This window comes from Amblyomma mixtum, chromosome 7 (assembly GCF_055824585.1).
Source record: "Amblyomma mixtum isolate Tamu chromosome 7, ASM5582458v1, whole genome shotgun sequence".
Lineage (NCBI taxonomy): Eukaryota > Metazoa > Arthropoda > Arachnida > Ixodida > Ixodidae > Amblyomma > Amblyomma mixtum.
The window spans coordinates 140280127-140295617 of NC_143018.1; the positions used below are offsets into that span (position 1 = coordinate 140280127).

Consider the following 15491-nt stretch of genomic DNA (forward strand, 5'->3'; position numbering starts at 1 on the left):
TTTCTAATCAAATCTGCCTCTATTATCTCTCTCACATCCTGGCAACTATGTTTGGCCACAATCTTGCATGCGCTGAAGACAGGTCTACATGGTTTCTTATTCTTTACAGCACAATCATGACAATGTTCAGAAAGATTACCGTCTCTATAATTGCCTACCTTCCTCCTGTGTTCTAGTAATATTTCGTTCAGACATCGGCCAGTTTGACCGATGTACCTAGAGCCACACGATAGAGGAATTTCATAGACCACACCAGAAACACATGCTACAAAAGGATCCCGGTGCTTGATACCGCATGGTTCTTTAGGCTTTAGAAAAGGATTAGTCAACTTGACTAGTTTTTCCAACTTCTCAGGCGCCGAGAACACTACTCTGACGTCACTGCGTTTCGCAATCTTCTTTAGGCGAAGGGAGGTGTTGTGCAAATAGGGGATGACTACCGTTCTGTTTCCATTTGCTGCGATCTGGTTCTTGTCTTTTCTCTTTACGGTTTTCAACATTCCTTCAGATACAGATACAATGAGGCTTGTCGGATACCCAGCTGACTGAAGACGCGTCACTTGCTTTTGGAAACCATGGCTCAGTGAATGGCAACACGACTTTTTTAGTGCATTATTTAGGCATTGCTTAGCGATTGCTCTCTTAACAAGTTTTGTATGAGATGAATGAAACGGTAAGAGGGGTTTGTTAGCTCTTGGATGGTACTCCCAACACGTAGATTTGTCATTGAGAATTGGCTTCAAATCTAAAAACTGTAAAATACCATCTTTTAGAATTTCATGCGTCAGTACTAAAGGATTAAAACACTCACCAAAAAGGGCTAAAAGCTGTCTGACAGTGGTCGAGAAATCACTGCACCCTTGTAATAAAATTAAAAAATCATCGACGTATCTAAAAACAGTCACATTGTTAAAAACCTTCAGGCGGTCAGAAACGACTCTGTCGCAATGAGCTAAAACTATATCGCTAAGAACTGGGGCAATACAAGAGCCTATACAAACCCCTTGCTTTTGAATGAAAACCTGGTCATTCCATTCAATGTAAGTTGACCTGAGATAAAATGAAAGCAATTCCAGAAAACCTTCTACGGACAAACCTGCTGCGTTTTGAAAAGCTATTGACCCAAAACAATCAGTGCACTCTTCCACACATCTGAGGAGTTTTTCCTGTGGCACGGAGTAGTATAAATCCTTTATGTCAAAAGAGCAGGCCAGAATACCTTTGTCATTGTTCTCCTCCAAGAACTCCAAAACTTTTTCAGAGGTCCGAATTTGAAAGTGATCGTCAATCGTTAAAAGATTTAGTTTGCTCTGCAGGAAAACTGCGACTGATTTTTGCCACGGGCCATTTTCCGATACAATCACCCTTAGGGGCACTCCACTTTGTGTGTTTTAGCGGTGAAGAGGAACTGCAAAAAAACAGCATTGCTTTTTTCGATGTTTTTCGCTAATCTTTCAAGGTTCAGTTTCTTACACAGAGCTTTGCCTGTCAAAAGTAGTTTCTTCCCAGATACCGCTAGCGCCTTTTGCATGACTGACAGTACGGCTTCCATGGCCTTCTTTCCAAACTGATCTCTTGTCAACACAACAAACCCACCTTCTTTATCTGAAGGAAGAATGGACAGATTATCCTTTCTCAAATTTGAAGTTAAACGACTTAGCGAAACAAGTGGAATTACATTCCTACCGCGATTTAGCACGTCAACCCCCTCCGAAATGCACCTTTCGGCTTCACTGACATCAGCAGAACGCGAAACACGTCGAAAAAGGGACAACTATTCCGGGGCACTCAACTTTGGCTCAACAGCGAACTTGGGTCCAAGACCGAGGATGCGATCCATGTTATCCGGTAGATGAACTTGGCCAAAGGACTTGACTTCACACCTCGTCGAGGAGGGCCGTTTTGGTTGGGCGGCTCGAAGTTTCATCAGCTCCTGTTGCCACAAGCACTCAGTGAGGCGGTCCACTGATACGTAGATGGAACGCAGGTCTCCATTCCTTTGCCTACGGTTGGCAGGCAAAGCTCTGTGTAAGAAACTAAACCTTGAAAGATTAGCGAAAAACATCGAAAAAAGCAATGCTGTTTTTTTGCAGTTCCTGTTCACCGCTAAAACACACAAAGTGGAGTGTCCCCTAAGGGTGATTGTATCGGAAAATGGCCCGTGGCAAAAATCAGTCCAGTATTCCTGCAGAGCAAACTAAATGTTTTAAAGATTGACGATCCCTTTCGAATTCGGTCCTCTGAAGAAGTTTTGGAGTTCTTGGAGGAGAATCATGACAAAGGTATTCTGGCCTGCTCTTCTGACATAATGGATTTATACTACTCCGTGCCACAGGAAAAATTCCTCAGATGTGTGGAAGAGTGCACTGATTGTTTTGGGTCAATAGCTTTTCAAAACGCAGCAGGTTTGTCCGTAGAAGGTTTTCTGGAATTGCTTTCATTTTATCTCAGGTCAACTTACATTGAATGGAATGACCAGGTTTTCATTCAAAAGCAAGGGGTTTGTATAGGCTCTTGTATTGCCCCAGTTCTTAGCGATATAGTTTTAGCTCATTGCGACAGAGTCGTTTCTGACCGCCTGAAGGTTTTTAACAATGTGACTGTTTTTAGATACGTCGATGATTTTTTAATTTTATTACAAGGGTGCAGTGATTTCTCGACCACTGTCAGACAGCTTTTAGCCCTTTTTGGTGAGTGTTTTATTCCTTTAGTACTGACGCATGATATTCCAAAAGATGGTATTTTACAGTTTTTAGATTTGAAGCTAATTCTCACTGACAAATCTACGTGTTGGGAGTACCATCCAAGAGCTAACAAACCCCTCTTACCGTTTCATTCATCTCATACAAAACTTGTTAAGAGAGCAATCGCTAAGCAATGCCTAAATAATGCACTAAAAAAGTCGTGTTGCCATTCACTGAGCCATGGTTTCCAAAAGCAAGTGACGCGTCTTCAGTCAGCTGGGTATCCGACAAGCCTCATTGTATCTGTATCTGAAGGAATGTTGAAAACCGTAAAGAGAAAAGACAAGAACCAGATCGCAGCAAATGGAAACAGAACGGTAGTCATCCCCTATTTGCACAACACCTCCCATCGCCTAAAGAAGATTGCGAAACGCAGTGACGTCAGAGTAGTGTTCTCGGCGCCTGAGAAGTTGGAAAAACTAGTCAAGTTGACTAATCTTTTTCTAACGCCTAAAGAACCATGCGGTATCAAGCACCGGGATCCTTTTGTAGCATGTGTTTCTGGTGTGGTCTATGAAATTCCTCTATCGTGTGGTTCTAGGTACATCGGTCAAACTGGCCGATGTCTGAACGAAAGATTACTGGAACACAGGAGGAAGGTAGGCAATTATAGAGACGGTAATCTTTCTGAACATTGTCATGATTGTGCTGTAAAGAATAAGAAACCATGTAAACCTGTCTTCAGCGCATGCAAGATTGTTGCCAAACATAGCCGTCAGGATGTGAGAGAGATAATAGAGGCAGATTTGATTAGAAAAGCCTGTCCATCCTGCGTCAGCGCACCATCTGTCACACTGACTAAAAAGGAAATAATGTTTTTGGGAGCAGCCACGTGATGTCGGCAGGGCTATCAGTTTGACGTCATGCAGCAAGGTGTATAAAATTGTGCTTGTGTATCAATAAACCTTCAGTTGAAAGTAAGCGCTCATGTTGTCCAAGTCTCTTCTCTGTCCGTGTTTTTTTGCGCTTGTACGTGTCTGCTATGAACCAACTAGCCCAAAGGTTTGTGCTCCTGAGATATGCGAGACAGATACATTTCCTTTCCTCAAAAACCAATTCACAGACGAGCTAGGCGTACAGCCGAACGGGCGATATCGTTCTGTGGACTCCCTGACAGCGTGGCGGAATGCTCACGTGACCAAATATGGCGGCGCCCATGCTCCCGCGCTGTAAAGCGTCTATAAATGCTCTCGTGCCTTGGCGTGAATGCTGTGCTATGCATTCCTCTAAGCAGAAGTGGCAGCGACAAGAAGAAGCGAGAAAGCGACAACGTGCACAAGAGACTCCAGAACATCGTGAAGAACGTCTTGCAAAGCGTAGTGCTAAGGATGCAGCTCGGCGACAACGGTCTACCTCGAAGAGTGGTTCCACGTCATCGGTAACCGATGAATCTCAACACCTGACTGCTCAGAACGCGCGCAACATTACTAACGCAATTCACCCGATTTAACCACAGCTAAACCAGTACGTGTTTTCTTCATTTTTGTCTATTTAAAGGAGCATACGTTGTCTCGTGCCCATGTTAAGGTTATGTTTCTGTTTCTGAACTAGCGTGTTTTTTTCTAGACGTTAGTTGTGTAAATCTGTCAAACTTGTTTTCAGTTTTTCTGTGCTACGAATTGTCTAGATTATAGTTGTCCTTTGCACAGACGCTTTTAGAAACGTTATATTTTACTATGATACATGTAACGCCCCCCTACTAAAGTTTTAACCAGAGACAGGCAGTATTCCAAATAAATAACAAATAAGGATTTTTACCTCTTCCGCGCATCGACCATAAATTTTTCCGGCTCTGAACGCCAAGTATTTCTCATCAAATGATTCGAGAGCGGCGACTGGCAAACTGATGTCGCAGAAATAGATCGCGAGAAGACCCCATTCATGAATCCTCATGGCCTTTTTGATTTCAAGGTGATGCCAGTTGAACTCTGCTCTGCACTAGCGCCTCTTCGAGCTCAATGTTGTGGCAGTTGGTCTCTTTTCGCAACCAGCCACGTTTCAGCCAGTAATCGATACAGTGCTTCCAGGCCTCAGGAGGCAGATTTGTCTCGTATATTCAAAGATGACGTCGTTGTCTTCGCCTCAGATTTTCAAGAGCACCTAAGAAGACTTCGAACAGCACTAGACGCAATCAAATCGTCCGGTCTAACCTTGAAAGCAGAGAAGTGCCACTTTGCCTATGAAGAGCTGCTGTTTCTAGGCCACATCGTTAGCAAGGAGGGAGTACGCCCAAGCCTGCTTTGTGAGCATTTTGTATGTCTTTCCTTTTCTGCAGTCCTTGTCCTTTTGAGCGCTTTCACTGCCAAGATAATAAACAACACCAAGAGGGTTTTCCATGCGAATATGTTGAAAAAATACGAAGAAAGAGTTCCCGTACGGTACACCCCTTAAGTAGCATGCTCAGTAGTGGTGGAGGAGACAGACGATGCTGCCGAGGTGCCCACGTGCAGTGGGAAGAAAAGTGTAGGATGGGATAAGGTACTAATAAACCCCAAATGAAGACAGAAGATCAGAGATAAGAGCTCTACTCGAAACCAAGGCGGATGTGTTTTGTGATGTGCCGGGCAAAACTGATGTCCTATGTTGCAAATTAGATCTGTCTACAGAGAACAATCAGTGTGAAACAGTATCCACTGCCTTTAGTTTTTCGAGAGTCAATTGAAAATGAGATGCGGGAGATGTTGGAGCTTGGTGTGATTGGGAGGTCGTGGTCAGCATAAATGCGCTTCTCGTAGCTGTCAAAAAGCCCGATTGTACTAACCGATTGTGTGTAGATTTTCGTCGGCTAAATAACATCATAGTACCCGATGCGGAACCTATACCAAGAGCGGACTTGGTATTCGCAAAGGTAGCTCCCAAAAGGTTTTTTTTATAAATTCGATTTAGCTAAAGAGTATTGGCAAACACCAATGAAAGATTAGTCGAAAGAGTAGACTGCCATTTTTTGCTTTGGGGAAGGGGGGGGGGGGGGTATCTCAGTGTAAATTGATGCCGTTTGGTTTGAAGACACCATCCGCAATATTCACGAGGCTGACGAGGAATGTTTTGGATGGGCTCCAAAATGTGGAACAACATATTGGTGACATCCTTGTGGCAACAGATACGTGGGAAGAGCACGTAATTATGATGAGAAAACTATATGACAGAATTCAGGAAGCCATGTCGACCATAAAACCGGCAAAATGTGAGGTGGGCTTTGAAGCCATTTCATTTCTCGGACAGAAGCTAGGGATGGCCCGTATTGTGAAAAAAGACGATATCTTGAACAAAACTCAGCAAGCACAGATACCGGCGACCAAGAAACAAGTACAGTCGTTCCTTTCTTTGACGGGATGCTGCAGGGACTTTATTCTCAAGAATGCTTACATAACCGATAGGCTTGTCGAACTCACTAAGAAGGGCGCAAGCAATAAGCTGAATTGGACTGCTGAACATGAGAACGCGTTGTATGCAAAACCACCCGTTCTGCCGGCTCCGAATTTAGGTAAAGAAATTGTTGTCCGTACTGATGCATGAGACAAAGCATTAGGAGCCGTACTTTTGCAAGCGGAGAATTTTATGCCACTTCCGGTACTTTTCGCCAGTAAGATATGGTCACCTAGTGAACGGAACTACTCCACTGTTTAAAAGCAATGCTTGTGAGTGGTGTGGGCAGTAAAGAAATTTCACATTTATCTTCATGGGAGACATTTCAGAATTGAAACGGATAATCAGCCGCTTGAATACTTAACCAAGGGAAAAATGAAGAACAGTAAAGTCCTGAGATGGAGTGTGGCACTGCAAGAATACCCATTTCAGGTGGAATATATTCAAGGCAGAGATAACTTTGAAGCGGACCTCATGAGTAGAGCCAACTAAACAGCTTTAGCTATCTCTGGGGTGTATCTTTTTGTTGTTGTTGTTGTGTGCTTATACAAGGGAGCGTGGTGTGGACATTGACTTGTTTATCATGGACTCCGTACAGATAACGGCAGTGGTGTCTTAGTGTTCCGTAAATGCAATTTGGCGTGCTGTGTCAGTGGTGTGCTTTTAGTATATGTTAAGTTCGCTGAACTTTCTGCGGTCCCATCCAGCCTCCAGCAGAGTGCATGGAACCGCGAACGCACGACGGACGCACGGCGCGGCGCGCGTCGGTGGCTGCTCTGTTGTTGCTGGCGGCGCCGTCGCCAGAACTCTCGTTCTCGTGTTTGTTGCCACTGGACGCTGGACCCCTCAGCGACAGCCTTTCCTTTTTCTTATAATAAGGAATCTTCGGCGGTGATTGTTCCCGTGGCATACGTGCGTCTCGTATGCACGTGTGAGGGAGGGGAAACAAAGAGGAAGGCGGAGGTTCGGAACGCGGCGAGTTCGGTGCTTTTTGTGTGCGTGCTCGGAGCCTCTCCTTCCCCAAGTGTTTGATTGGCTGGCATCCTTTCCCTAGTATTTGATTGGGGCTGTCCCCGCCAAGGGCGGAGAGAGAAGGCTCAAAAGGGAACGCTCCCGGTTAAGTGGGGCTGATTTCGTGTGATCAACGTTTCAGTCATGTTGTAAATAGTTTTCTCGTGGCTTGTTTCTTCTCGTTTATTTTGTGTAAATAAATAGTTAACCTTCTTGTCCCGCCATCGAGTAAGGTGACTGTTTGCGACTCCGAATCTTCTATTCATCATCGTAAAGTGTTTCCTCTCGTCACCACCTGAAGGGGAAACTCAACTGGCGCAGTCGACACAGGATCGCAACGTCTTTCTACGTTAGGCATTGGACGGAAGGTGAGAAGAACAAGTCGGTGGACAAGCTACGGAGTAGCTCGTCCTAAAGGAGGAAACGCGAAGCTGCGTCGAGAAACAGACGAGAGACGCAGACCAGGACGCCTTCCTTGAGAGCGTCCCGGTGGCTGACCGGCCCGAACGCAGGTCGAGTTCGAGAGGACGCCGGAAGCTCAAGTCAGCGAGGAGCTGGAGGAGCTGGGCGAAGACAAGTCTTCGAGGGTTCGAGACAGCAAGCTGCTGAAAGGAACCAGGCTTCCACGTCGAAAGGTTCGGAGCAAGAACCAGGCGACCACGTGAAGCGCGTTCCAAGGTCGTGAGCTGCTGTGGGACGCACCCGTGTGCGTCTACCTTCCTTGGAGTCCGCTGTCATCAAGCTGAGTGCGACAGCGGTCGATGGAGCATCGAGAGAGGTAGGACACCTTTCTGCTTTCTCCGAAGTTGCCATGTCTGTGTAGTGATTGTAAGCTATAGGTAGATGCAATGACTGATACAGTGATGGACGCCGCAGGGAATGGTCGAGAGCCTAACAGGCAACCTGCGCCAGCAGAGCAAGTGCCAGCGACAGAACAGGCACTAGGAAATATGACACAAGCGTTGGTTGTAGAAAAGGAGCATAAAGTTCAATTGTGTGAAATTGAAAAGTTAAAGCTCCAAATTGAGCTGGAAAAAATAAAACTGACTCAAATGCAACTTCAGTCAGTAGCGGATGCGCAACATGGACAGAGGTCAGGCACAAAGTTGGCCGATTATGCAAAATAATTGAAAGCAGTGCTGGCGCCTATGCCAGAAAAGGATCCAATGGTGCCCGCATTGTTCAAGAGTGTTGACACAATGATGGAGACCCTTAAAATTCCAGAAGAAAGTCGTGGGCCTATTCTGTTGCCATTTCTGACTGAGAAAAACAGGGCGTTTGTAGCCAGTGAATCAGATGGGATGGCCATGCCATATAAGGAGCTTAAGGAGAGAGTTTTAAAAGAGCTCCGATTGAGTCCGAAGGAGTACAAGAGGTTGTTTATGGCGGTACGCAAAGAACAAGGTGACTCATGGCATCAGATAGCGACCAGGCTCGAGACAATGTTCACGTACTAAGTTAATAGCCGAGAGGTCGAATGTTTGGAGGATTTGAGAGATTTGATGATAGCAGACCGTTTCAAACAAGTGCTGCCAGACGAAGTCAGGACCTATGTCATGCAAAATGAGAACCAGAGCTGGCTGACGGCCGATGGCCGGATTAGCGGAAGCTTCCGAGGAAAGCCGACGGGTAGGCAAAACGCGGGAGCGTTTCGAAGGTTCTAAACCACCGCAGCAAGGCGGGGAGAAACGGGAAAAGCAGCCACCAACTCCAAGCCCTAACACTAATTGGAAAAATAGGCATACAGGTGTGAAATGCTTTCGCTGTAAGAAATATGGGCATATCTCTATTCACTGCCCAAGTGCAAAGCAAAGGCAGGACGCAGCAGATTCCAAAAGGGACACGAGCAAGCTAGTAGCCCGAGCGGAATTGCTTGTCCCCGATAAACTCGCCTCCGAGTTGGAAAGGAAAGGAGAACTCGGTCGAGCGGTTGAATAAGACTCCCTGACTTGGGCAAAGCTGCAAATTGGAGACAGTCCGAGAGAAGCTTGTGTGGACTCAGGGGCAGAGATTACAGTATTGAGGGCAGCGATAGTATCCGCATCGTGTCGAGATGACTGCTCCGGTAGAACAAAACTGAGGGGTGATTTTGGACAGACAGTGGATGCAGACCTAATGTATGTACCTATGTCCTTAGTACCGGAAGGAGAAACAGTCAATCAGCAGGAGCCAATACTATGCGCTGTAACCGCAGAGCTAGCCGAAGGTGTAGGTGCGTTGCTGACACCCGAAACTTATTCACTGCTACAAAGAATCGAAAAGCAGCAGGTGGCAGATGCAGAAGAGAGAGCTGTTTTCGAACAAGAGCTGAGCTCTACACACGGGGTGGACAAGGACAAAACAGAGGCTACACTCGAATTCGAGGAGGAAGATAATGCGGAGCCGATAGTTGCCTCAGCTTTTGCTATAGGGCAGGAACGAGCAATGTCAGAAACTACATCCAGGGCTCAAGATTTTAAGGTGGAGCAGCGAGATGATATATCGTTACGAGAAGCGTGGAGACAGGCACGAGAGGGTAGCCATGGGATGGTTGTACACGAGGAGTTGCTTTTCCATGAAGAAATGATTGATGGAAAGATGCACAAACAGCTAGTGCTCCCAGAATCTCGAAGACATGAAATGCTAGAACTGGCACATGACAGACCAAGCGGTGGGCATTTCTCGGAAAAGAAAACTAAGCAGAGGATTAGAGGTGCGTTCTTTTAGCCAACAATGGTAACGGATGTGAAGAACCACTGCCGCAGCTGTTACACGTGCCAAATGTTTTCACATGCAGCAGTTAGAGACCAGGTGCCAATAACACCGCTAACTAGACCAGACACCTTTTCAGGTAGTGTTCCTGGATTGCATAGGACCGCTTGAACCCGGGTCGGCAAGGGGACACCGCTATGCGCTAAGCATTATTGATTTCTGTACGAGATGGGCAGAAGTTATACCGCTAAAAAACTTGACAGCCAAAGCTGCGTGTCAACCGTTGATAGAGGTTTTCACTAAGTTTGGTACTCCTGAACTGATTTGTTGTGACCAGGGAACCAACTTTGTGTCCAAATTAAATCAGGAATTCATGCAAAGGCTGGGAGTTCAGATGCGGTTTTCTACTCCAGAACACGCTCAGAGTAACGGGATCGTGGAGAGATGGAACGGAACATTTAAGGTTATGCTTCGACATGTTGTACACGATCATCAGCGAGAATGGGACCGTCCCATTCCATGCATGCTTTGGGCCTATAGAGAAGTACCTCATGATGTGACGGGCAGGTCACCATTTGAACTAATGTTTGGACGCATCCCACATGGACCGCTCAGTATCCTCCACAAAACATGGACTGGTGAGTGGACACCGCCGACGGGACTGAACAAACCGGCTGCCCAATACCTGTCTGTGTTAAGGGAACAGATGAGTGACGCCGCGAAAAGGGTTAACGAAAGGGCAGAAGCCATACAGAGGTCATATGCAGCCAAATACAACCTTAGGGCTAGACCAAAAGAGTTCAGAGAGGGGGATCAAGTTCTCATACTTGAAAGCTGTCAAGTCGGTAAATTGCAGCCGAAGTGGCGCGGACCAGGTGTTATAAAGGAGAGGAAGCGAGATAACAGCCATGTTATTGACACTGACGAAGGAAGCAGATGGGTGCATGCGAACAGGCTGCGGCCTTAAGTAGCACGAACTCAGAATGGGGGGGTTGTTTTTGACTCGGATGACGAGTTTGGTGAGGTGTATGGGACCCCACATTGCAAATTGAAGAACCGACCTCTAGGGTTTGAGATCCCGGACGGATCGTTGACGCAGCAACAGAGACATGAGCTATTTGATGTCATAACTGGTGGATCCGAAGTATTTTCCGAGCGCCCAGGTCGATGTAAAGTTGGCTGCCACAAAGTAACGCTACTTCCCAACGCCAAACAAGAAAAATCGCGCCTTTATAAGGTACCTTTGCATTCATAAAGGAAATAGAGCGTCAGGTAGCGCAACTGCTGGAGTGGGATTTCGTCTATCCCGTTGACAGCGCGTACGAGCATTCAGTGGTGTGCGTAGCCGAAAGGGATGGGTCGGTGAGGATGTGCATTGATTTCCGGAAATTGAATGCCATTACAGAACCAGACAGCTTCCCTATGGCCAATATGACCGAGATGCTCTATGAGGTGGCAAGTGCAAGATACATATCGGTACTGGATATGACGCGGGGATATTGGCAGATTGCTTTAGACGAACAGTCACAGCGCCTTACTGCGTTTGCCACAGCTAAGGGCTTGTATGCATGGAAGGTAATGCCGTACGGGTTACGAAATTCGGCAGCAACTTTTCAATGGATTACGAATGAAATCCTAAAAGAACATTCTTCGTATGCAATGGCATACATTGACGATTTAGCCATTTTCTCGGCAATCTGGGAGGAGCACATCAAACACTTGCAGGTGGTACTAGAGACTCTGAGAAGGGCAGGCTTAAGGCAAATGCTGCCAAATGCAAGTTCGCAGAAGGGAAGGTAAAGTACCTTGGCCATGTGGTACGGTCCGGCAAGCATACTCTCGACCCAGTGAGAGTAAGCGCCATCACTAAATTGAGCGCTCCAAAAACTAAGAAGGAGCTGCGTAGTGTATTAGGTCTGTTTAACTATTACCGTGAGTATGTACCGGAGTATTCAAAGGTATAGTGCGCCCATTGACGGACCTGACTAACAGGCGAGTCCCGAATACCCTTCCATGGAATGACAAGGCAGAAGAGGCATTTTGTGAGGTGAAAAGGGTACTGGCATTGTTGCCGGAGCTGGTCGCACCTGATCACAACCAGGAGTTCCTTCTAACAACGGATGCCTCTGAGGTTGCGATAGGAGCATGTCTGTCGCAGTCAGTTGAAGGGGAACAGAAGCCAATTGCATTCTTGAGTAAGAAATTAACGCCTGCTCAAACCAAATGGTCTGCAATTGAAAGGGAAGCTTTTGCAGTCGTGTGGGCACTGGGGAAACTGGATACCTGGTTATTTGGGGTTAAAGTGAAGGTCGCAACAGACCACAACTTGCTCACGTACCTGACCCGTTCAGCGCCCACTACTGCGCGGTTGATGCGCTGGTCGCTTGCATTGCAGAAGTATGACCTAGAAGAAGTGCATATCAAGGGCTCACTGAACAAGTGCGCTGATGCACTCTCTCGTTTGGAATGCAAGGAAGAGTAGGATTGGAAGGTTAATTTTTGTTAGTTTGTTTGTTTGTTTGTTTCCATGTTTGCTCTTCGAGTAACCAGAAACGATGGATCTAAAGGTAGATATTTGGCATCAGTATGTATATCGGTTGTGCGGTAGTGCTCTGACCATTTAGGTCTCTGCGGCAGTCACAGTGGGAATTGGAGGTTACGGGTCAGCCTGGCAGATAGCATGTAGAGAACGGACTTGGCAAGTTCTGGAATGTGCTGACTGGTGCCCTAACCTTGTGTGTGTGCGGGTTGAGATAACCGCTGTGTGCGCACATGTGTGCGTGTTGGTGGACCGATTGGACAGCTGGCATACATGTGCGTGTATGTGTGTATTTTGTAGTCGGACACCGTGGTTGAACTTTAATGTCCCACTGACAACGAGTGTCCGTGTGACATTCTTGGGTGGGAGGTGTTAAGTTCGCTGAAATTTCTTCGGTGCCATCCAGCCTCCAGCAGAGTGCATGGAACCGCGAACGCACGACGGACTCACGGCGCGACGCGCGTCGGTGGCTGCTCTGTTATTGCTGGCGGCGCCGTCGCCAGAACGCTCGTTCTCGTGTTTGTTCCCACTGGACGCTGGACCCCTCAGCGACAGCCTTTCCTTTTTCTTATAATAAGGAATCTTCGGCGGTGATTGTTCCCGTGGCATACGTGCGTCTCGTATGCACGTGTGCGGGAGGGGAAACGAAGAGGAAGGCGGAGGTTCGGAACGCGGCGAGTTAGGTGCTTTTTGTGTGCATGCTCGGAGCCTCTCCTTTCTCAAGTGTTTGATTGGCTGGCATCCTTTCCCTAGTATTTGATTGGGGCTGTCCCCGCCAAGGGCGGAGACAGAAGGCTTAAAAGGGAACGCTCCCGGTTAAGTGGGGCTGATTTCGTGTCGTCAACGTTTCAGTTATGTTGTAAATAGTTTTCTCCTTGCTTGTTTGTTCTCGTTTATTTTGTGTAAATAAATAGTGAACCTTCTTGTCCCACCATCGAGTAAAGTGATTGTTTGCGACCCCGAACCATCAATTCATCATCATCAAGTGTTTCCTCTCGTCACCACCTGAAGGGGAAACTCAACTGTATGTGCTTGACATCTGCGATGTGTTGTGTTCTGTGCTGCGTCCAGAATCACCACAGGCGATAGTCGGTTGGCTGGAAGGCTTGAAGATGGGGAGGAGGCGAGCAGCTTTTTATGAGAAAAATCTTGAGAGAGGGTGCCCTTGTCCAATATAATGGGAATTTTGAAATAAAAGTATGAACTAAAGAAGTCTGGAGAAGACGAAATGGTGAAGATAAGCATGATGTGTATTAACCCTAGAAAAAAACGCAGAATCATTTGGTGAGGTTGGAAGAGGTGATTGGTGGAGAAGAGAAGACGACGACGTCAAGGATGACGTGTACCAATGCAGAGGCTATACAAGCGCGAAGGATAGCATGGCACGGGGGGGAGGGGGTGGGGAAGAACACAGAAGCAGACGTTTCGGTGGGTTAGGAACACCTCGGCTGGAATAGAGCAAAGCCGGCTACTGCACCGGTGATCTCGAGCCGTCCCGCAGACTGGCGCACGCGGCCTCGCTGGTCCATGGTGGGGCGAGTGGTGTTGTCCCGGGAGTCGAGCGGGCGCGCTTCTCGGAAGCTTGAACGGCGGCTCGGGCTGACCGAAAGCTGTGAACGCCCTTCTAATATAGGGCTTTCTCGACGTCTGTTTCTTCTTGGCGCCAAGGCAGGCGCGCACATACACACAGTATCGGCTGTGCAATGTACTTCTCCCTCTCGCGCCGGAAGTGCGTCCCCATTGGACAGGAGAGTAGACTGCCTTCAAGAAGCTTCCAGACCCTTCTTTCGCTGCGCTGCAGCCGGCACAGGAGTAAAGTGGGATAGGGCATCACTTAGCACACTCAAGGCTACGCCCTCCTCGTCAGCAGAGAGCAGAATCCACTCAAAGATTTCGCAACAATCGACGACGCGCACAGACTCAATTACTCTGGCTCCGCTCCGGCGAATGAGGTGGAGGGGGCAGCAACACACACAAGGCTAAGCGCTCTCCGGGGTTTCTTTCTCCCGTGTTCTAGCGGCGCGTGCTGCCGAGATTGCTTCTACGCGGCGTCGGTTTTTGGAATATGCGCCGAATTTTGTGACACCTTGTTATTGACGCAGTTGACCTGCAGGTCCGCCATCTCCAGGTCCACTGGAGGTGGCAAGCATCCATCTCAGCGCGCCGCGTGGAATGCTTGGCACATGTCCTGGTGCTGCGTGTATATCCTAAAGACATACGATGCTGTATTGAAACGCGCATTGTTAGCGTATATGTTTGTGCGCGGGGTGTGATGTTTGGTGTATAGCCTGTGCTCGGCGCCAGTCGTCGTCGATTTGACTGCTTGTATTTTGGAGATATTGAATTTTATGTTTGAAGGTGTGGAAGACTAGGTTGGGATGGTAACCGATTTTCTGCGTTAGAAGAGTCGCGCGTACAGGTCGGACTTTAGCGTTCTACGCATATGATTGGTTGTGTCGTAGCCACCGCTTTGTTCCCCGAGTTGCACAGCGGAGGCGCTCGCAAAAGAGCCTCTTTACCTCGCAGCCTCTTTGGTCGCAGCGGTGGATTGTGCGCATACTGCCATGGCTACATTTTTGTTAGCTGCAAATAAACCAGTGGGTTCCAGTTCCTTGTTGGTGTGTCGCTCGTTAGGGGAGACTACGGACCCAGGTAAGCGATCACTGCAAGACGTGACGCTCAGGTCCGAAGAAAGGAACCGAAACAAGCATTGCATAACGTCAGATGGTGAAAGCCAAGTTTATTTCTGTTAAAAACCAATAGAATAATGTGTTTGCTGTTGGAAGTGCTAAGAAAAATATCAGTCGAAGGTAACGTGAGTATCTCTTCGATACCATGCAATGGATATGCGACGTGCAAGAACAAACTCAAAAGATTTCTTCAAAGGTCCGAACTCGTGATCTGCAACGAGACAAAAGGTCAACAATTAGACTGAATGTGGGAGCACCGAAACGATGCAAGAATTTAGTCCAACCCATTTACTGTTTTACTCTGGAAGGGTAGTGCAAGGAAGGAATGAAAAACATTTTATTGTTTTAGGCTTCTGAGTGAAAAATAAGTACTTTTACTAGAGCCAGGGGATAACCTTGCCCTGTGCGTGAATTTATTCACAAAGATTTATGGCTGTATAAAAACAACGG

The 15491-nt window shown here is 47.2% G+C and overlaps 1 protein-coding gene across 1 annotated transcript in view; it reads right to left on the reverse strand.

Moving 5' to 3' along the window:
* Positions 1-15071: 15071 nt before the first annotated feature.
* LOC149337713 (uncharacterized) overlaps positions 15072-15491 on the reverse strand; it is an 83365-nt gene continuing 82945 nt past the window's right edge. The window contains exon 7 of the mRNA XM_089553480.1: positions 15072-15252. Within this exon, the coding sequence (XP_089409606.1) occupies positions 15232-15252 (21 nt within the window). The 3' untranslated portion in view covers positions 15072-15231. The remainder of the gene's footprint in view (positions 15253-15491) is intronic.